Source organism: Felis catus, chromosome D1 (assembly GCF_018350175.1).
Source record: "Felis catus isolate Fca126 chromosome D1, F.catus_Fca126_mat1.0, whole genome shotgun sequence".
Taxonomy (NCBI): Eukaryota; Metazoa; Chordata; class Mammalia; order Carnivora; family Felidae; genus Felis; species Felis catus.
In genome coordinates, this window is record NC_058377.1 from 74,784,504 (window position 1) to 74,806,721 (window position 22,218).

The following is a 22,218-nucleotide window of genomic DNA, read 5'->3' on the forward strand; positions in this document are numbered from 1 at the left end:
TAGGACATTATTTATGCCTGCTTTATTTAATAATTGGTTAAAGGAAGCATGGAAGTCAGCTTTTGGTTTATCTCCTCAAATATAGTGTTGTGTACATTTAGTTTTTAATTAGATAAATAACATAGCATTGGCCCAAGTTAAATTCAGAATAAAAAAAAAAAAAAGGTAAGCACTACAATAACTACATGAAAGTAAAAGTTTGAAAAACAAAAGCAGTTATTCCAGCATATTGATGTTGAAATTATCGTATTTGTATTGCCGACTATCACATAATAGATGTCTTTTTTTGGAAGTGCATCTCTCCTATTAGCCCCTGGAATAGAACTCTGCACAAAGAAGTTTCTTGATCTTCAGAATACTTAACTGAGTGGTTAATTTATATGTTAGCTTAAAAGATTCATTATTTGCATTTACCTTTCAAATCATTCATCTCTCTAATACTCCTTGATATTTTATTGTTTTGAGACAGGCCAGAACCAACTGGATTTCTTTTAAAGTTTAATCCTTCTCTCAGTGTGGTTGATAAAATACACCAAAACACTCCACTCCACTGGGCAGTTGCAGCGGGAAATGTTAATGCTGTAGATAAACTTTTGGAAGCCGGTTCTAGCCTGGATATCCGAAATGTTAAGGTATGACCAGGTATTTATCTCCTTTAGTTTATTATATATTCAGTTAGAAAATTAGTACATCAACATAAACATAAGCTATACATATATTTTTCAATTACCACAAGATAAATAACCAACGACAGTAACTGACTACTTCCAGAATGAATACACTGAGTCTATGATTCTGCTGATTTCTTGTACAATGTTTAACACCCATACTCTATCAAAAATATAATTGAACTTTCTCTCTCTCTCTCTCTCTCTTTTTTTTTTTTTAAGGGCGAAACACCTCTTGATATGGCTCTACAAAACAAAAATAGGCTCATTATTCACATGCTAAAAACAGAAGCCAAAATGAGAGCTAACAAAAAGTTCAGACTCTGGAGGTGGCTGCAGAAATGCGAGGTATTTTCATATGGGTCCCGTTCTGTGGGCCATAAGAACCGTTTTATTCATTTGTGTTTCTGTTTTTAAGGCAAATCAGGGAGGAAACCAGGATGAAACCAGGGAGTTGGCTTAGGGCTGCGTTATATCCACTGGTCACATCTGCCCCATGTGTCCCATAGCCCAGAGTTGGAAGTGTGGCACTTCCATTGGCAATTTACTATTGGTCCTCAGCTAGATGGCTCTAAAGCTACATGTTATCTTGTGAATATCATAGCAGACTTCCACATTTACTTAATGAATGAATTGAAACAGATGGTTTAAATTCTTAGAGTAGCAAGAGGAAAATTTGTTTTTACTGAAAATCTTTTTCAAGGGGCAAACAGTAGCATTCAATGTTTTGTTAGAATCATGAGGAGTTAGCAGACTTCACAAAATGAAAACATCTAGAATTTCAAGAGATGACCCCCAGTTTTATGCTTTGTTCAACTTGGCAGTTCTTCTGAGTGATGTCCTCCTGAACTTAACAGTTAAACTGATGGGGAAAGTTAAGAAGTTCACCTTATTCTCATAAAAATCTAGCCCTAGTAGTGTCGTATTAGTCATAATTCAAATTGTTAAAACGGGGTTTTGAACTGATTCTGTTTTTAATGTTTTCAGATATGAAAGACGGCATCATCTTTTCTAATGATGATTAGTAATTATACTCTCAGAATGATTCTAAATTCACAGAGCCCAGATTTCTCTGCAGAGGTTCATTATGAATACTGCATCTATTTTGCATTTGGGTGTGTAGAGGGAGAGAGGAAGAAGTAACTGCTACTCCTCAGTATCCTTTGCCAGCTCCTCTGCTTCTCCCCTACCCTTATTGGTAGGGTGACCCAAGATTTTGTTCTTGGACCTCTTTTTTTATCCATTCATTCCCTTGGTGATTTCATGCACCTCCATGGCGTTAAATGCCGTGTGTGTATTGACAGCTCCCAAAGTTATCTTCAGTCCAGATCTTTCCAGACTCCTATATCGAATTACCTACTTGACTTATCCAGTTCATTGTCTTATAGATATCTCCAATATACATATCCAAAACTGAACTCCTGATCTTTTTCCCACCCCGCCCCAACTACTCCATCTACAGCCTGTCCCTTCTCAGTAGGTGGCAACTCCAGTCTTCAGTCATTTTTGTCTTTTCTCTGTCATGCCATGTATCCAGTCCATTAGGAAAACACATTGGCTAATTCTGCCCTCAGTATATATCCAGAATCTGACCTCTTCTCACTGTTCCACCAATGGCATTTTGGTCCAGGCGCCAGTGTCTTTCCTGCGGCTTACTGCAGTTGTCTGTCATCCCCCTGCTCCCACTCACCTCTAGTCCATTCCCAGCTGAGCAGCCAGGTGAATCTTTTTTTTTTTTTAACTTATTTTTGAGGCAGGGGAAGGGGCAGAGAGAGAGGGAGAGAGAGGATCTGAAGTGGGCTCTGTGCTGACAGCAGAGGCCCCGATGCAGTGTAAACTGTGAGATCATGGCCTGAACTGAGGTTGGACGCTCAACTGACTGAGCCACCCAGGCGTCCACTGATGAATCTTTTAAAATGTAGGTCAGATCCTGTCATTCATCTGCTCAGAATCCTGTGATGTCTCCCCCTTTCTCCTAGAATAAAAGCCCAAGTCCTTTCAGTGACTTACGAGGCCCTGTGTGATCCAGCTGTTTATATGCTATTAAACCACTTAATACATTTGGCTGTCATCTTCTGCTAGAATTTAAGCTCCATGAGAGAAAAACCTTAAATTCATGATGTGTCCCGAGTGCTTAGAACAGTGCTGCAGCATATAGTGTACAATGGAATATTTATTGAGTAAATAGTGTGGCTCATTTATGAGTGTTATATCTGGGATTGAACTTTGAGATCCAGGGGCTCCTGGGTGGCTCAGTTGGTTGAGTGTCTGACTCTTCATTTCAGCTCAGGTCATGATCCCAGGGTCATGGGATCAAGCCCTGTGTTGGGCTCTGCAGTGGGCATGGATCCTGCTTGGGATTCTCTCTCTCCCTTTGCCCTTCTTCCCCACTTGTGTGCTCTCTCTCTTTCTCTCTTTCTCAAATTAAAAAGAAAGAAAAAATTTGAAATCCATATTTAATTCTTATTTCTGTTCTGAGATTATGTTGCTCATAGATTCTAAGTTTACTACCTTTAAAAAAAATCTAAACTTGATTACCTTGCAAATTAGATTTAGGATTTTATTTTTTTTAATTTTTATATATTTTTTTGAAGTTTATTTATTTTGAGGGAGACAGAGACAGCATGAGGCGGGGTGAGAGGGGTCATAGAGAGAGGGGTAGAGAGAATCCCAAACAGGCTCCGCACTGTCTGCCCAGAGCCCGACACGGGGCTCAAACTCACGAACTGTGAGATCATGACCTGAGCTGAAACCAAGAGTCAGACATTTAACTGATATAGGACTTTAAAAGATTTGATAGCATTTGAAAGTATTCGTCCTCAGAACACTTAGAGAAGTAAAAGTGGAAGAAAATAGGGCAGAATATATTTTTTCCCTTTGCCGTTGCAAAAGCCTTACTGGCTTCCAAGGTCATGTATATATATCGCAGTTAAGGGACTGCATTGCAGAAATGTGGTGCCTGGTTTCAGTACAGACAGTCACACTGTTGGTTCATAGACATTTCATTCTTTTCACTTTGCCGGCATAAACCTAAATGATTAGCATCCGAAGGATATGTTTCAGTCTTTGGCCTCCGTGTGACATTTGACAACTGAGAATTACTCCTTTCTCGAAACTTGAATCTTCCTTGGCTTTGCTGGGACCTTTCTCCTGTGTTCACATCCTGCCTTTCTGGTCACACCAGTCACTCTTCGTTCCCTTTGACTACTTAGCTTTTTTCCCCTTCAGCGTTTGTGTTGGCGAAGATTCTGCCCCTTTCTACCTTGCACACAGTCCTTGGGATGTTATTGGTTCATGGCTTTCCAGATTATATACTGATGAATACAAAGTTTTCTCCTGGGTGGTCGACCGCTTTTCTGACTGCCTCCTGGCTATCTCCCCATAGGCATCTGAAATTCCACATGCCTCCAACTGTCGTCTTTTCTGCGGACTTGTTCCCTCTGACCTTTATTAAGGGATGGCACCATCTGGTGTCCAGGCTGGAACTGCTGCACTCTCCACCTTGAGCCTTGGGTGTCCTGATTTTTGTGTGGTCCCTTTGTTTTGCTTTGTGCTTTCTGACCTACAATACTGTTTGAAAGAAATTATTTTTAAAAATGTCAGCTCTCATTAGCACTCCTCTGAAAGACCCCTGTTTCTTGGAGGGGAAGAAAGCACAAGAAAACATGTTTAGGCAATATTTTATAAAATCTAAGGTTTTTAAAGGATTGTTTCCAAGATTGGTAATTTTCTCAGACTTCACATTTACTAATCAGCAATTTTGAAGAACAACTGTGTTCTGCTGTTGTATTAATAGTTATATATTTCAGAAGAAGTTCTTCTGTGGTACTAATCATTATTAGATACTTAGGAGGTGAAATCCATAAGGTTCTAAAATTCTGAATCTCTTAATAGCTCTTCCTGCTGCTGATGCTTTCTGTGATTACCATGTGGGCTGTTGGATACATACTGGACTTCAATTCAGATTCTTGGCTTTTAAAAGGATGTCTTCTAATAACATTGTTTTTTCTGACATCTTTGCTTCCAAGGTGTGTATATTAGTCATTGCAAGGCTGGTTATTGCATTTCTGTGTGATTGTTTATTTCTGTTAATTAGCTGAAATTGCAGTTTTTACTGAGCTCTGAATGTTATTTACCACATAGAAATGTCTTCAGGGGTGGTGGGAGGGAAGGGCTTTGGTAGCATATCATTTGGCTAAAAGCAGATTGGTCAACCCAGTAGTTTGATTGAATTGGCAACTGGTAGGAAATAAAGACCCTAGCTCATTTTTTGAATGGTTGATTTTGGTAAATAATGAGATTTTTGTAAGTGTTTTGCATCTTGAAGCACTTTTGCCCACTTTTCAGAAATTGTGTTTTTTCCTTGATCTGAATTCATTTTAAGCTCGTTATTTTTGCTTTTAAGGTTTTTTAGTTGAAACGACCTAACTGAAATGTAGGAAATTATAAAATGGTAACTGTGGGATGGCTCTATTTTTAGGAAAACATACATGATTGTATTTAGTCATGGTTAAGGGTCAAGTTGCCTGGATTCAAGTCAGGCTTTACCACACAGCAGTCTGACCTTTAGCAAGTTGCTTTACCTCTCTGTGCCTCACTTTTTTCATCTATAAAAATGAGGATAATAGTTGTGACAATGCCTGCTTTATCGTTAAGACATGTACAATGGCTGGAACCATGGCTGACACACAGTACCCAGCAGTCATACCACACCCCAGTCTCTTCCTGCTTTCAGTAAAATGGCATCCAGTTCCCCCTGTGAATAACGAACGTCATCCTTGGATTACTGTTGTGTTCCATTCTTCCCTTCCCACATCTAGCTCATCACCACGTCCTTCCTGTTCTTCCTCCAGTTGGTCGGCTCTTATCCCTGATTTATAGTTCATCCCCACTTAGCAATCAGGGTGGTCTTTTTAAAAGGCAAACAGTTTCCTTTTTTTCTCTCTGCTTAATGGCTTCCACTGACTTTTCCGCGTCTTCAAAATAAAATCCAAACTCCTTGCCTGTGAGGTGTCATGTGATTCGATCTCTCCCTTTGGACTTCATCTCTTTCCTCTCTTCCCTTCTCTGCTCTTCTGCCCTCTTTCTGTTTCTAAAGCACATTGAGCTCATGCCGCTCCTGGGCCTTGACTCTTGCTCAGGTCTTTGTCTGAAGTGTTCTGATACCGTATCGTTTTAGAGCAGGAGACACAGCCATTCAGGCCTCAGGACCAGTGTCACCTCCTGAGGCCATCCCTGAATAACTCTGCATCACCCTGTTTGACTTTTTTCATGGCACTTACTCACCGTTTCCTGGAGTGTTAAGGCCCATGCAAGCAGGAAATGTTTCCCTTTTCAATTTTCAGTAAATGTAAACTTTCATTTACTGAATGAAAGAAAAATGTAAAGTATGATGATGATCCGTAGAAAAGGATCTAAAAGGATCTCTCTTCAGGGTGTGATGTTGAGTATTCCTATGCCTTTTTTTTGCTTGCCAGCATTTTCTGGAATAAGCATGAGCTGCTTGAGTAATAAGGAAAAACAAAATATTAGAGGAATCTTACCTCTTGGTCACTCAACAGCAAGACGGTTGGAAATGAATTAGAATATAAGTGTAAAGTAAAAACTTATATTTCTGAAAAATAACAAAATGCCTAAAATTGTCTGCTGTACAGAAAACTTATAACTTAGAGATATTTATACATTTTCCACTAAGTAGATTGTGAGTTGGTTGCCAAAGAAATTTTAAGCCAAATCACCAGAAATCGCAATGATCAGTTTGGGGTTTTTGTGTTTTCTCTTTCAGAGAGAAAGCAAGAGCTGACAGTATCTACTCACCTAGGATAGGAGCATTTGAGATTTTGTTTGTTTCAGTAGAAACCAACATTGTACAAAAGTTTATAGGAAACTTTTATTTTTGCTGACAGTGAGTGGAGGGCTTTGTATGCTAGATTTGGCATAGGGACACGATTCAAATGGGACACAAATGCATATGGCAGCTTTATCCATACTGCTTTTATTTCATACCCTTCTGTAGAGACCGCGTCTCACGGAGGTAGGCAGCTGCAAACTTCTACTCTTCTTTAAGCTCCAGGCGCAGTTGCCTATTGATCCAGGCTGCTACGTGATGCCTGTTCGAAGCACACAGGTCGTGGTAGCAGACGCTTACAAATTAGGTAGTTCACTGCACTGCTTAATTCATTCAGACACATCTGCGCTGCCTAATCTCAGGCAGGTCATGCTGTGGACGTTATGTGGGCTCTATTTGGCCTGTTCTGGTCACGTAATATGTGCCCGAGGCTTGGAACCTTCAGTTTTTCTCAAATATTTTATCAAAATTACACTTCTGATCTTGATAGCTTTTAAAGAATCCCTTTCTTACCCATCATCAACCATTATTTTTTCCTGGTATAAATTTTAAAATAGATCCAGGTAAACCATATTCCTGCATGGATTTACTCTGTTGAGTATTTAACATGAAAGACAGATTTTTTTTTTCTTTTGAAGCTACAGTATTAACATTTGAGTAAGTTCTGTGCAGACTTTCACGTTGCTCGTTACCCAAGCGAGAGGGTTAGTGTTTGATGACTAAGGCCACTTTCAGCCTTTATTTCTTCTTTTTATGTTCAGTGTCCGCTTCTCAAGCTGGTTGTGGGATAAAGCTGCTTAAGGTCGTGTGCATCTGTTATGGTTTAAAAATATACTGCTAGCCTCCAGAAGAAAGCTTGTTAAATGTGAAGGTGAATCTCTGAAGTATTTAAAATTTTTGCATTTTGGAATATTTGAAAATATGATATGCCAAAAAGAGAACTACAAATGTGATATTTTTCAATAGAAATAAAGATTCACTGCAAATAGAAAGTTATTGGGAATGAAATAATGTAGAAGTTAGTTTTAAGGACTGGAACATGCATTTCTTGAGTGCTTTACTTTTCTCATGGGTACAGTGGGGTTGAGATGGTGGCGAACTCTTGTTTTTTTAATACTTTTTTTAATGTTTATTTGAGAGAGAAAGAGCTTGAGTGGGGGAGGGCAAGCAAGAGAGAGAGAGATTGAGAGAGAGAGAGAGAGAGAGAGAGAGAGAGAGAGAGAATCCCAAGCAGGCTCTGTGCTGCCAGTGCAAAGCCCAATGTGGGGCTCGATCTCACGAACCTTGACATCATGGCCTGAGCTGAAATCAAGAGTCGGTAGCAGGTCGTGGTAGCATTAACCACGCTTATCCATTTGAGCTTCACCATTTGAGCCACTCAGGCGTCCCACAAACTCTTAATTGCTATGTGGAAAGTGGCACATTGGAAACACTCGGTACTGAAAGCTGTTATTGTTGTTACTTAAGGGAATCGTTATTATTACTGTTATTATTTAAGGGGATTTAGAGTTAAAATTAATATGAACCATACCTGTTTTTACTAATACCATATGTTTATCCTTTTTTCTTTTAGGTTCTTGGTCGGGTATAAGAGTCTCATCTACTTACCAACAGTTTTCCTGCTAAGTTCCATTTTTTGGATATTTGTAACGTGGTTCATCTTATTCTTTCCTCATATCCTTCCAGCTGAAATTTAAATACACATCCCATTTTTCCTTTAAACAATAGTAATGCCATAGTTAGAAATGTAGATATTAGAAGAGATCCAGGGACTATAACTCATATTTGTATGCATTTTAATTATTTTGGTTGAAGATGTTTCATGTTGAAAATCTGCTCAATTCTGGAAATAATCTCCAGACACACCATGGAAGCAGTAGTGTCTAGTATTTATTACTCAGAGGATAGAAACAATAGAGTGAATTATTGTTTTACTTGGACCCGTGAAAATTTGTCGTATTGCCTTGAGATACTCTCCTCAAGGTCAGCAGGTTCTTTTAACTTGGTCGGCAGTTACAGTTGATTAATAAGTCTTCTGGGTGCCAAGATGGTCTATAGGGGAGGGATGTTCGGAGAAATGTGTCCTCCTCAGCAGTGGCCAGTGCAGTGTTCCTGTCCAGAGCAATGGATTCTCAGTCTACAGTAAAAATACATTTACACTGCCACCCAGACCGAATGTGAAACAGAAAACGATACTCCTAACGTGTGCTTTACTGTGAAATTCTGTAATTTTATCCTATGCTATTTCGTTTTTTAAAAATGGTGATCACACACAGCCCACTTAATTCTTCTATGAACTGCTAATGGATGGCAGCACATGGTTTCAAATAAAAAAAACTCATCCAAGAGATAGGTTTATCACTCGAAGAGCTGGGCTCAGGCCACGGCCAGCTTAAGCGTGTGTTGTGCTCTTTGAGGAGAGTTCTTGGTTTATAGCTAAAGCTGCCGTTAGGAGGGAGGCATTTTCTCTAACTTTTTATCTTCCCACCTCTTTCCAAGTTCCCTTTTCCCCTTCCAGAGACTCTAGGAAGCCATTATAACCTTGTTTTCTTTACAGGGTAGGAGAAGAAAGAATGTGGTGGATAGAAATGTACCTGTAAACATATTCCTTTAACTTCTGTGTTATGTGTCCTTCTGGTAATGGCATTTTTAAAAAGAAAGATGGTGTTTGTGGGAGAAATGCATACAATCAATTCAGGAATATTCTTTTCGTAGAAATCAATGTGAAGTGAAGAAGCATATGAGTTCTCAGAGGGCATATATCTCCTTTCATTATAGCATGTTTATACTTTAATGATATTTGTTTCTGAGCATTTTCTCTAATATTTTTCAAATTCCTTTAATGTAAATGAATGGGGTAGCATACCGTGGAGTTCATTTGACTTTTATCGAAAGATGTTATTACACAAAGCCTTTGTCTCATGATTAATGATTTGGGGCAGCTTTTTAAGCACTAGTCTTACTGCCACTAGTTATTGAAGGCTTGCATGATATTATGTGTTATAAAAATACTTTATAAGTAACCACAAGTGTATAAAACAACAGGACAATATACACCCCAAATTATTTGCGGAAATCTCAAGCCTGATAAATTCTAGGATAAGTGACATGATTCTGAGAAGGGATGGCTAATATTTTTGTTGACCAACCCATGTGGCAGCGGAGTAGACACAGTTTTAGATTTGTGTTCCCTGATGATTTTTTTGCAGAATCTATATCAACAAAAAAGTAACTCCACTGTAGTTTTGCAAGCCTCGATCACAGAACCTCATATTCAGTTGAGTTTAATTGCAAGCGGCTCACCATTGGCGAAGATGCCATTGCCTCAGAAGAACTGATTTCCAAAGCTAGACAGACTCTTATGTCGGAGTTGATGAGATGGGATCTTTTACTTGCGTGTACAGCAGAAAGCCCTTTGATCTAGGCAGCCGTATGCACCTGCTACGGGTGAGTGCATGTCAGTCAGTAGGTGGCACACTTTGCCATCAGATCAGTGTCTTCCAAGCTGAACGGTAAATGTCGTGTGGACTGCCCCGGGTGTGACCGGAGGTGCTGCGCTCAGTTCTGAGTAGACGAATCTTGTCCCAGGTTTTGCCAAGTCTGGGCTTCCCCTCTCACGGTCCTTTATGGGAAAAGTGTCTGGGGCACTGTGGAAAGAGTACTGTCTTTGCCATCAGAGTGAGTTTGACCTTGGCTCTCTTTCTTAGGTACCACTGGGCACATTATTGAATTTCACCGAGTCTCAGTTTTTCTGTTAAAAACAACAACAACGAGAAAAGAAAAAAAACCCCGAGGGATAACAGCATCAAATTTGTGGGATGGCTGCAAGGAATGCTATGATGTCTGTAAAGTGCTGACCACGGTCCTCGTTGCATAATGGGCATTTTGTAAATAATACCTATTCTGTTATTATTCACTCTCCTGAGTAAACTCTGTGTAGAAGGCTGCATGTTGAAATTAATTTTAAGGGAGACTCTGGACTGGTTCCTCAGATGATCCCTTCCTGTTGGTGCTTTTTTATATGTTCAGCAAGTAACGTATTTGGCTTTTATGAGGCAGGAGCAGGTGGAAGAGATAGGACCTTACTGATGAGTTTGGAGATGAGATGAAGACTCAGGAAAGAAATGGTGAAGCACGGAACGCTACGTCTGTGATTCTGGCATGTTCCAGATCAGGTGCAAAAGAGCAAGAGCTTTGACTGAAAGCCTGGTGTGGGGAGTGACACAGGTGTCAAGGGAGCCACTGTATTCCCCAGTAGTACAAGGATTTGAGTCCACACAAAGGACAACAGCCATCTCACTGTCCCTGGCACTGGTCAGTACAACCCCGCAGTGTGCTTGTTCTGTTTTGAATTCTGTTGTTTTAAGAGAAACATTGACAGACGGGAGCACAAGTGGAGGAGCATGACCAGGAAACTGTGCTGTACAAGGAACAATGTTGCTGCTTATCCTGGAGGTGTGAGCACTGCCTTCCAATGTCAAGTGTTTGGAAGTCCATCATTTGTAAGCCAACGTATTGTATGGAATGGACGTTCGATAAAAATTTATCGAACAAATGAGGAATAAGCTTCTATAGGGTAGATCTAAGGACAGCTATAGTGTAGATCTTTAGCATAGAGCTAAAGGATCTAAAGAAGGAAAACCGGTTAGTCCAAGTTCCAGGAAGGCAGATTTCACTTGAAGAGCTGGGCTCCATATTGAGAGACTTGAACTGCAAAGAGTCACAAGCTAACTGGAGAGGCTGAGCGGTCTGTAAATAACTATAAGGTCTAAGTGCCACAGAACAGGCATTTTAGACTCAGGGAAGGAAAAGAATCCTTTCTCTGTAGGGAATCGGGAAAGACCTGCAAGGGGAGGGAGAATAAAGTTAGACTTGGATGTCCTAAAAGTGTGTTTCTGGAAGTATATGGGGGCAGTGGGGAGCATTTGAGGTTAATGAACCACACAAAGCAAAGGCATGGAAGCAAGGAACATTTGGCTTTCCTATGAGGGGTTCGATGCATTCATTTTACTTAGAGAGGATCCAGTGACTCTCCTGGGATTTGTTTTGAAAGTTATTCAGAACAGGAGGCCAAAGTTCAGTCACTTCAATATGCAGAATCATCATGTGATTCAACTGAATGTATTTTTGAGAATGTGTTGTGTTTTGATCAAGATTTTGTGGAAAGAAAACAGGATGTGATTCTTTAAACGCCTTGACCTATGTGCTCTTTATCAGTGTCCTTAATCCAATCTAAGTAAGCTTCATTTGTTAGAATTTCATTTCACACAACACTTCTAGATCCTATGTATTTCTTAAAGCCAGGCCCTTCTGCAGACAAAGTGATAACCTAACTTTTTTTTTCCCTCTAAATGTTTATTTATTTATTTTGAGAGACAGAGAAAGAACAAGCAGGGGAGGGGCAGAGAGAGAGGGGAGAGAGAATTTCAAGCAGGCTCCTTGTTGTCAGTGCCAAGCCTGATGTGGGGCTTGAACTCATGAACCGTGAAGTCATGGCCTGAGCCAAAATCAAGAGTTGGGCACTCAACTCACTGAGCCGCCAAGGTGCTCCCAAACTGATAAACTAATAAACCAACAAGATTTGTTCCTGTCTACCTGAACCAGATGTGGTTGTGCTAGTTTTTGTGGGTCACAGCAGTGCTTCTTAAACTCTGTTGTGCATGTGGATCCCCTGAGGATCTTGTTAAAATCCAGAGTCTGGTTCTGCAGGTCTGGGGTGAAGTCTGAAGTGACGCCTTTCTCGCAAACTCCCAGGTAAAGCCATTGCTGTGAGTCTATGGACCACACTTTGAATAGCGAGGGTTTAGAGTCTATTTTATGGCTGCTTCTTCCACTCCAAAGTTTGGCACAAGACAGCCTGATAATACCTTGGAAGGCAGATGTGGTTACTGTGTTGGTCATGACTTAAGCTGGGCAAGGAGAATTGGTTTACTACTGGTATACTGGCTTATTACTTACTGCACCTTCATTTGTCTTTCCCTGGAGCAAAGTTTTACTTTTTATACAAAGAATTTGTACTGCTTCAAAAACATTTCCAACTGGGCAATATTTATCCTTGAGATACTTTTTATCTTAATATGTCTATAGTATCTTCCTTTCCCAAAATAGTGCTCGATTTGTAATTAATTTGCAAAGAGCAGTTTTTTTAATTTCTAAATCGCTACAGCCTAATACAGTGACAGGCATTAATTAAACTTGCCATTAGTAAATTTTTGCAAGCATTTATCTAATGTATAAGGAAATATTTTTAATTGGAATCTCTGAATCAAATGGTTTGTTTCTTTGAATGATTTTGTTAAAATGACTGATAATTATTCTTTTAGATGCTTACAGGAGAGCCATGGTAACACCATTAGAGATGAACTTATTTGGATCTTGAATGTTTTTCAGTTCTCGGGATGTTCCTTATATATTGCAACCATTCCTGTCAATAATTTTTGTATGAGTTTCAGCTAATTAGAAGGGATTAATTATTAGCCAATTATGAGCAAATCCCTGTGGGATTAGAACATAGGATGGGGTCAGGTTTGGGGGCAGGGATGTGTATACATAATGGAACGTGAGGTTAGAATGCAGAGAGATTCTTAGGCACCGATGATGAAGTTTGCTTATGTCATAATTATGTTATTCTTAGTGGAAGTTGATACATTCCTTAACGTGGTCTTCACATCTAGCAGGCACCCCTTTCTATTTTGCTTTCATTCTCAGCCTAGTAGGCTTCCTCTACTTTTTCTACAAGACTTGGGCAACTGATCCAGGCTTCACTAAAGCTTCTGAAGAAGAAAGGAAAACGGTGAGCTTTCTTTGTAATGTGACTTTTTTTTTTTTTTTTTTTTTTTTTTAATAGGAAGGTTGTAGCAATGTTCATGTTTCTCATGGGTGCATCTCCGGGGCCTTGGCACGTAACAGATGCAGCATAAATCAACAAAGTTGAGATTTCTCCACTGTCATTCCTTTTCATTTATTTATGGAAAAGTTTTAAAAAGTATTTTGTATTTCCTCTTAAAGTCAGACCCAAGACTTTTCAAATGTAATTTCTGTTAGCGAACATGATCTGGATTTCTTTATAGGAACACTTAGATAATGATCATTTAGCTTAAATTCCCCCATTTGATACATGGCGAGTAACCAGGCAGTGGCCAGGGGGAGCCCTCCTTATTGCCAAGAGATGCCCCTTCTCTTCCTAAGATGTGAAGGTGTCAGAGGACATGCGTGTCTTCTTTCACTTCGAATATTTAGAATTGTCATTGTCGGTGTTACCTATAGGCAATTCCTGGAAGACTGAGCCTGTGGTGCTTATCACCATCAGTTACAACGTATACTGATGGGTTTTGTTTGCTTTTTATGAATGTATCCGTGTATGTTTAGTTTTCTCTAGCAGATTATAACTAGATGATTGCCATTCATGGAGAGAATGGGGAGGTGTAATATGTGTGCCTTCTAATTTATTGGCTGTGGTTGAAAATGCAGCCTTGAAAAGTCACATTATTTTCAGGCACAGAATGATGTGGTGGCAGGTATTCCAGATTGCTTTCCTGGCCACCTCAGTTTGGAGAGAGAGCTGTGACAATGGTGTATAACCATGCATTTGTCCGTTCCCCAATAAAACATAGTTGTAAGGTCAAATTTCGTGCCTTTCAGAATATCATCACCCTTGCAGAGACTGGCTGTCTGGACTTCAGAACATTTTGTACCTCATGCCTTGTGAGTCTTTTTTTTTTTTTTCAAATAATTTTATCCCGTAGTGAGAAAGCGTATTCTTGGTAACATTTCTCACGTAAACATTTGTTAAATCTCCCTGGTATATTTGCACACCTTTGTTTTTACCAGTTTCCAATTTTGTATTACTATCAGAATAGTTTTCTGCCTTGAGCATATGAAGGAATGATGTTTACAGTTTCTCCAAGATGTCTGTGGTTAGATCTCTCTGTGAATGATCCATAGTGTGTTTTGATTGCTTTTTTCTGCCATGAAGGATATATTAGAACTAACTTCAAGTCAGAGGCTCATGATGACCCTAGAAACCACTTAGTGAAACCTCTCATTGCAATTGAGGAATCAAAGCCTAGAGGGAAGAAGTAACTTCCCCCAAATTATTGGCAGAGCCAGAAATGTAACTCGGGTTTCCTTTTCCCTTTTTCTTAATGGTGCTGCCTTATTTCCCTTTCATCAGTGTGAATAGGTTCTGGAATTCAAAACCCCTTTAGTGTTGGCCTACTCAAAATATATATGTGGAAGTAAATATTAATAAGGCATTCCAGAGCCTCTCTGTCAATTGATGATCTATTTAAGATTATTTGTACCCATGCCTTTATGATTTAGGAGTAAGAGTTTGCTTGTGGTTTGTTACCACTTTAAGACACTGAGTTTTGCTTAGACATGTCTTCATTGCCCACTTAGATAAGGAAGCCATTAAGGTCACTTCATTGCCACGTGTGTAACTCCTGTGTCGCTCGATACGATCAGCATTGTCTGTGGACTGGACGGTGCATAGGTGAGAGATTGAATTTCTTAGTTAACACTATGAAGTTAAGTATATATTTGGCTATATGTGTGATTAATAGAAAAAATAGAAGGGCATCTCAGGGGTTCGTTTTGTAGTTCTTCTTTGTCAGAGAGTCCTCTCTATGGTGTTCACACGTTTGGAAAACTTGATGTTGATAATAATTAATGTCATTTGTATAGTATTTTAGAGTTTATAAAGCAGTTTTGAATATAGTTTCCTGTCTGATCATCAGGGCACACCTATCAGGTTGGCATTACTGTCTCTATTTTAGAGGTGAAAAAATATGAAAGGCAAATTATTTGCTTGAGGTTACTTTAGTAGTATTGGTCTTCTACACCAAATAACCAGGTTCTTAGCACATTTTGTGGCTTCTCTCTCTCATGTACTTCTCCACTTGGCTCCTTCAAAGCTCAGGTAGGAGCTTGAACCAGAGATGGTGTGGAGTATTCCTTGTCCTGGTCGGTAGCCCTGAGTTTCCTCTGAGTGGTCACTGTAAAAGCCAGGGGATTATTATGAGGAACTTCAGAGGAACTATGGGCATTTGTCTCCAGGAGAGGATATGCTTTTATAATCTTGAACAAAAGGCTGCCTCAGTGAGTCAGGTTTCTTTAGTGCATTTTGATGTTCCCTACTGTTCCTAGAGAACAGCGAAGAGGCAATTCCTAGGGTCCCAAGCTTCATGGACCCCATCCCACCGTAAAGATGGGATGATTAGCATTAAGGCAGGCAGCTGTGAATGGAGGTGGGAAAGCAACAGTAATGAGCCCCTATATTTTTATTATGCTGCATTTAACGTAGTGGATCATCTTGTTTGGCTGCCAGGCCTATGAAGCAGACAGAAGAGAGATTATCCCCATATTAAAAGCAAGAACACCGATCAGAGAGGTTAAATGACTTCCCTGTAGTCACACAGCTAGTCACCCGTGGACCTAGGTCTCCTCATTGCACTGGGCATTGCTCCTGCTGCTGGGCTTTGCTGTCTTCGGAGAAAGTGGGGACATGGTGGTACTTTGGTGCCATTAGCATCCGAGTGCTCACAACTCCAGTGTCAAGAGAGCAGCAGGAACAAGCAGCATATGCGAGAGAGGCTGCAGGCTGCCCCTCTTTTTCTGTGTGTGGGCGCCTGCAGCACATCTATTTAGTGCTGCTCTTCAGATTCATTTTCTCTGTTCCCCTGATCAAGTGAATCCCTGATGTGCAGAAATTGTACTTCTTAAATTTGTTACGTGCAAGGAGCATAGGGTATGATTTGCCCAAAGTCCTGCCTGTTCCCCTTCCTCCGATGCAGTATAGGCCACCCTAGAGGTGCATATGCTTAGTAAATCTTGCTCTGTTCAAAAAAGGTATCTTCTCTTAGGTAAGCAGCAGATAAATATTAGTTCATTTAACATGGACAGTTGACCATGACATATCAGAGCTGTTTGGTTTTGGTTTAATGGTATTTAAATGCAAAGTACCAGCTTATTTACTTTTTTACTTTGGTGGAAGCTTTTGACAGGAAAGTGGTTAGTAAGGTCTTGATCTGGAAAATCATTGTAAGCAAAAGTATTACATGTGTTTTTTCTTTTTGCTGTAGGTTTCGGCAACCATCATTATTACATATTCTTCTTATTTTTCCTTTCCATTGTTTGTGATTGGATTATATATGAATCTTTCATCTGTAAGTATAAATTTTTCTTACAGCAAGCTCATGCACCCATACTCACACATACTTTTCTTGGTAAATTCTTGAATGGCACATTCTGGCTGGGTGACTATGAACCACACCCCTACTAAAAACGAGACGGCTGCCTCTAAGACTCTCAGCATTGGGAAAGCTGCAAGGAAGACTTGAAGAGGTTAGTTGTCAGCACCTGGGAAGAGATTGTATTCTAAAGCGACCTTGATAAATTTGAGAAGTGGTCAGAATATAAAGTCATGTAAGGCAGGTGCAGATTTATCACCCAGTGAAGTGAGGAAAAATCAGCGGCTCAGACACAAAGCGAGGGAAGTGATAAGTAAATGAAATAGGAAAAAGAAAAGGTTGGTGCTGGACAGGTTGAAGGAAGGCGGAGGTGGTCACCATAGTGAAGGAACACAACTCTTGATAAATGTCAAGTCACAGCTTAGAGCTAATGGGAGAGCGAATAGTCATTGAAAGTTTGGGAATAATGACCTGGAAGGGAACATTAGGCCACTTATTCTGCATGCCTGAGACAGAAAAATAACTTCTCAGTAGCTGTGTGAACAGGCGTGTGGGGGACTCGAGGAGGGAGTGACATCCAGCTGTTCCAAGCTGATTGACTAAGAAGAACGGGGTTTACATTGAAGCAGGAAGGATTTGGGTTAGCTCTTAACAGTTGCACGGCTATGCTTCTCAAACCTGGGAGTGGTTTACCTAACTGGGAAAACGTATAGTGCTTGTAGTTTATTTATTTTGGCTTTCCTTGTTTCGCTGTTTATTGTTTATTTTGAAGACTTTGGGAGAATGTGGCTTCACTATAAATCCATTTCCTCCCACCTTCCTGTTACGTTCATGCTCAGGTCTTAGATTCCAACAGTGGAGTACTAGTTTGTTGCTTGTGCTAAAATGCAGAATGATCCAGGAAGATGTTAGCAACATTTTTTTCCACTTTAGTTTCTTTTTCCCTTGGCATCCTAAGCACCGCCTCTCCCTGCCTTCCCCCGGCCTCTGCTCCAGCTTTTTTTCGTTTAAATTTTGCTTAGTCTTTGAAAAAGAATTCCTTCTACTCTGTCCCCTAGCCTCCCAGTTACCCTCCCCAGAAACATCAAGTTTTGGGTTGTTTGGCATTTTATTTTTAGAGATTATTAATTAATGTCTGTGTGACATGTTGTGTTTTGAGTTTTTTTGCCCTGCCCTAGGCATGGAGAGGGCTTCAGTTAGTTACCTTGTCAGCCCCTTTCTCGTCTGACACCTTGGGTGTCTGTGATCAGTAGGGAAAGCTTCTGTAGTTCAGTGGAAGTGCCACCCTCTCAAATGGACCTAATAGTCGGAAGGTTGTGATCCCTGGTACCATTTCTTGTCAAAGGCCATAAATAATCCTGAGCATTGAAATTTAAAAAACCTCTTAGGTTATGTCCTGTGGTGTAAGAAGTAAAAGATTTCTTGGCAGTGCATCCTTCTACTGCAAGAACTGCCCTTTTAATGCCTAACAATAAAGCATGTTCCTGGAAGACCTTTTTAGGCTGGCCCGTGGACCAACTTGTCCCTTGGACGTGATCCTATTGGGAGAGAAGCCAGGTTTTACACCACTCTGTCTCTCCTGCTTCTCTCTTCACTAAAAATAGTCCCCTTTGTTTGGTGTCTGTGTCCAGCATAAGACTGTATTGATAAGGACAGAAGTAATTTTCCATCACTTTCCTTCTCTCCACTTTACTTTCGTATTCTGTGCATTGGCTCTTCCCTCTTTGTTTCTATTCTCTGGCTCTGAACCAATTTTTGTATTATATTTTGTCTGTTAGAAATGGTCCACTTTATATTCACCTGCGACCATGTAGACTAGTCCACGTATTTTGTTAGTTTTATCCCATTTATATTCTGGCACCGAATGAGGACATCATGTCATTTATCATTACTTCACAGACAGGAAAAATGAACTTGTGCCTCATTTTTCTAACAAGGCCTCCCCGCCATCCCACCTTCTTTGTTTGGCATTAACACTCCTGATGCGACGGCCCTGATGCACACGAGCCTCGCGTGAGCCAGTTACAGCTACTTCTGGCTCTGTGTAGCCTCCATCCGTTCTGTCCTTTGTGAGGTCTGTTTTCAGGATGGACACTCAGAAAGGGTCAGCATCCTGCAAGTTACAGGGAGAAAGATTTTAGATCATGGTTAGAAAGAACACTGTAGCTGGCAGAGCTATCTAAAAATGAAAATGATCAGCTTGGTACAGTATGAGTCCCCTATCATTAGCCAGTGACCACCTGATAAGAATGTATTATTAGCACATATTAAAGTTGTATATCACAGAAGATAATGTACGTGGCCATTTGTGGCCGTTATCTTTGACATTAAATCTGTAATCAGTCCTATGAAAATTCTAGTTGGGGGTCATGCCGTGTGATCAAAAATTTCCCAGAAGAGCGCAGAAGAAATCTGTAAACTGGAAGAAAGTAGGTATTCTTTCCCACTCAGCAGCTGTTTCCTGTACCTGCCGTTGGGAATTATAGTCTTTTTTGTCATATCAGGTGCACGAGAGGCATCTTTGTCTGCCGTCCTAATGAGAAGCTCTCAAGAGAGTGTAATTTGCCTTAACTTGTTGCCTTGATGGTTACTCTGTGGTGATTACTCTTAGATTGCTTCTGACGTATAGTCATGAAAGATGGTTGGGAATCAAATAAGGCTCAAAATGGGGGAAAAAAAGACTTTTTTCTTTTAAGACTAAAATGGACAGACAGGTGATAGTAAAGTCAGGGACTCATTTTCTTTCTGTCCCAGGAGCTCTTAAGTGCTGCTTTGGGAAACTGTCTGAAACTACTTATCAAATTGTCAGAGGCATTTATGAAACCTCAAGGTGAAAACTTACAGAATTCTTATTTCAAAAATAATTTGCCCTTTATAAACTGTCGTGAGGCCTACAGAAGCCATTGGCTTCGCAAGACCTTGAGGATTTGTTCCCTTGTTTCTGCTGCTTCCTACCTTCATTCTCCTTCGTGCTGCTCTTAGCTGCATAGCTTAGGGAGGTCACAAAGGCCGTAGTGAAGTCCTGTCTTTTAATTGGCGTATAAATAGGTGTTCCTGGAGAGAAATTGAGCCGTGCCTATATGAATCTTTTTCCCTCCTATATGAGTCTTTTTCCCTTTACTCTTTTCCTCGGGGTGTCTGTCTCATGAATTCCCTTACCTGGACTTTCTCCCTCTCTACAGGATAAATGGTGGTGCCGGTGCAGAAGTACACCCAATAACTGCATGCTGTTAGGTTGTGTTCCCATGGTTATCTGGGCGCTTACAGGATTTCTTGCGCCTACAACAGCCAAGTGATCTGAACCCTTAATAAGAGTTTATTCAGTGCTATAATAGACTCCTGTGTATCATGGACAAAATAAAGAATTTTCTAAGACAGACATTTATTAAATCCAGTCATTCTCTGTCATCAAGTCCTTAAACAATTAACTTTGGGCCGGTTCATTTTATGCCGAAAATGGTGGTTTTAGTGGTGGTCTTATGGAACTTTTTTGCTTTTGTTCCTTTACTGCCAGCTACCAATGCAGTGTTATCATATAGCTTTAGTGAGTAATGAGGTGCCAGTTTTTCACCTTGGCTAGTTAAGTTGGCACTTGGAAAAAAAATTCTTTTTTTTCACCATGTTTTAGATTTTTTAATTATTTTTTAATTTTCTTTAAAGTTTATTTGTTTATTTTCAGAGAGAGCATGAGCAGGGATGGGGCAGAGAGAGAGGGAGAGAGAATCCCAAGCAGGCTCTGCAGTGTCAGCGTGGAGCTCGACGCAGGGCCCATCCCACAAACCATGAGATTATGGACTGAGCCAAAATCAAGAGTCGGACGCTTAACCGACTGAGCCATCCAAGTACCCCTGGAAGATAAATCCTTAAAGCTGGGTTCTATTCTGTGCTCTCATGTCTTACCGTCTCTTCTCCCTGAAAAGAAGTGCAGCAGCTATTTTATCTTCTTGTACAATAATCACTGGTTTGTTGCCTTTTTAAATAATGAGTTTCTTTTTTGTGAATCCACAGATTGGTCAAATCATTGTGCCACGACATTCAGAGAAGATGGACTGTGGACCTACCTCAATCAGATTGTGGCCTGTTCCCCTTGGGTTTTATATATCTTCATGCTAGCAACTTTCCACTTCTCGTGGTCAACATTTTTATTATTAAATCAACTCTTTCAGGTATTAATTTCTCTTCTGTAAAGCCTTTGAGTAAAATTTCCAGTACACTGTAATAAGGTAGAAAGACTTGAATTTTAAATCAGAAGGCTTTTGGGTCCTAGTTCCACTTCTGTCGCTTACTCTCTGGGTCTAGGCATGTCATTTGACTCTTGGATTTCCAGTTCCTTGTCTGTAAAATGGGGTTGATAATGCTACTCTCACAGGATCGTTTAAAGGTTAGAATAATGAGTTGTTAATTTGTCCGTAGGGATGATCTAATCTGATCTTTTTACTTTACGGATAGAGTTACAGAGAGCTGACTTGCTCAAGGTCACCCAGTAAGTGGCAAAATCAGAACCGGAAACTTAGGTCCGCTGACCATCCTGTTCAAAGGCTTTTTCATCATACAGTTAAATCATACAGTATGTGAAAACATGATATAAAATATAAAAGCATTGTGCAGGTGTGAGATGATTGTCTTCTCTCACTTTTTCCAACCCTGTTTGTTGTCCTGATTATTATGCAGCACTTAAATGGGTAGAAGTGGGGAGGAAATGCAAGATCCCACACTAACCAGTGTAACCATGGTAATTACACTTCTAGGGAAGGTCATGGCCATTAGAAAGTTCACTCTCCAGGGCAGTAGTAGCCACACTGAGCTTCCGAAGAAGCTACTGTCCCTTCCCTGCTGCCTTCCTTCCCCTATGAGCATAACCTAATTCTCATTGTTGCTGTGGCCCGTGCTTGTGGAATGGACGGCCGTGGTCAGTCTGAGCCAATTACTGTGAGACCTCACATAATTAGAGCATTACTCCTCAAAAGTGCATTCCACGGGGCGCCTGGGTGGCTCAGTCGGTTGAGTGTCTGACTTCAGCTCAGGTCACGATCTCTCGGTCCATGAGTTCGAGCCCTGTGTCGGTCTCTGGGCTGATGGCTCAGAGCCTGGAGCCTGCTTTGGATTCTGTGTCTCCCTCTGTCTCTGCCCCTCCCCCGTTCATGCTCTGTCTCTCTGTCTCAAAAATAAATAAATGTTAAAAAAAAAAATTAAAAAAAAAAGTGCATTCCACTTTAACAGGGAAGTAACCAGTTCTACAATAATAGTAACAAAGTGATAAAGACAGACAAAGGAAAAAAGTGCCAAGGAAAGGAATTAAGCTGGTAACACCGACTGAACGGAGGCTTCTGAACATTCATCTTAATCTTCTGCCCCTCTGGCATCGATAGACTCAGGCAGTAAGAATGCATATTAGCATCAGTGATTATTAATATTAACTACTATCTCGTATGATACCTAGTATTTATCTGTATCTTACATATTCCAGAGCACTTTCCTATCTATTCCCCGACAGACGTTTGAGGTATAGATT

General features: G+C 40.4%; 1 protein-coding gene across 4 annotated transcripts in view; it reads left to right on the top strand.

Moving 5' to 3' along the window:
• The window catches only part of ZDHHC13 (zinc finger DHHC-type palmitoyltransferase 13), a 51,821-nt gene that overhangs the window by 23,879 nt on the left and 5,724 nt on the right, over positions 1-22,218 (top strand). For all 4 annotated transcript variants that reach the window (XM_006937136.5, XM_019812167.3, XM_045039053.1 and 1 more), the window contains exons 7-15: positions 470-632; positions 891-1,016; positions 4,563-4,696; positions 8,090-8,190; positions 13,185-13,309; positions 14,158-14,220; positions 14,917-15,010; positions 16,599-16,682; positions 20,715-20,872. In XM_006937136.5, coding sequence (XP_006937198.3) covers positions 470-632; positions 891-1,016; positions 4,563-4,696; positions 8,090-8,190; positions 13,185-13,309; positions 14,158-14,220; positions 14,917-15,010; positions 16,599-16,682; positions 20,715-20,872 — 1,048 coding nt within the window. The remainder of the gene's footprint in view (positions 1-469; positions 633-890; positions 1,017-4,562; positions 4,697-8,089; positions 8,191-13,184; positions 13,310-14,157; positions 14,221-14,916; positions 15,011-16,598; positions 16,683-20,714; positions 20,873-22,218) is intronic.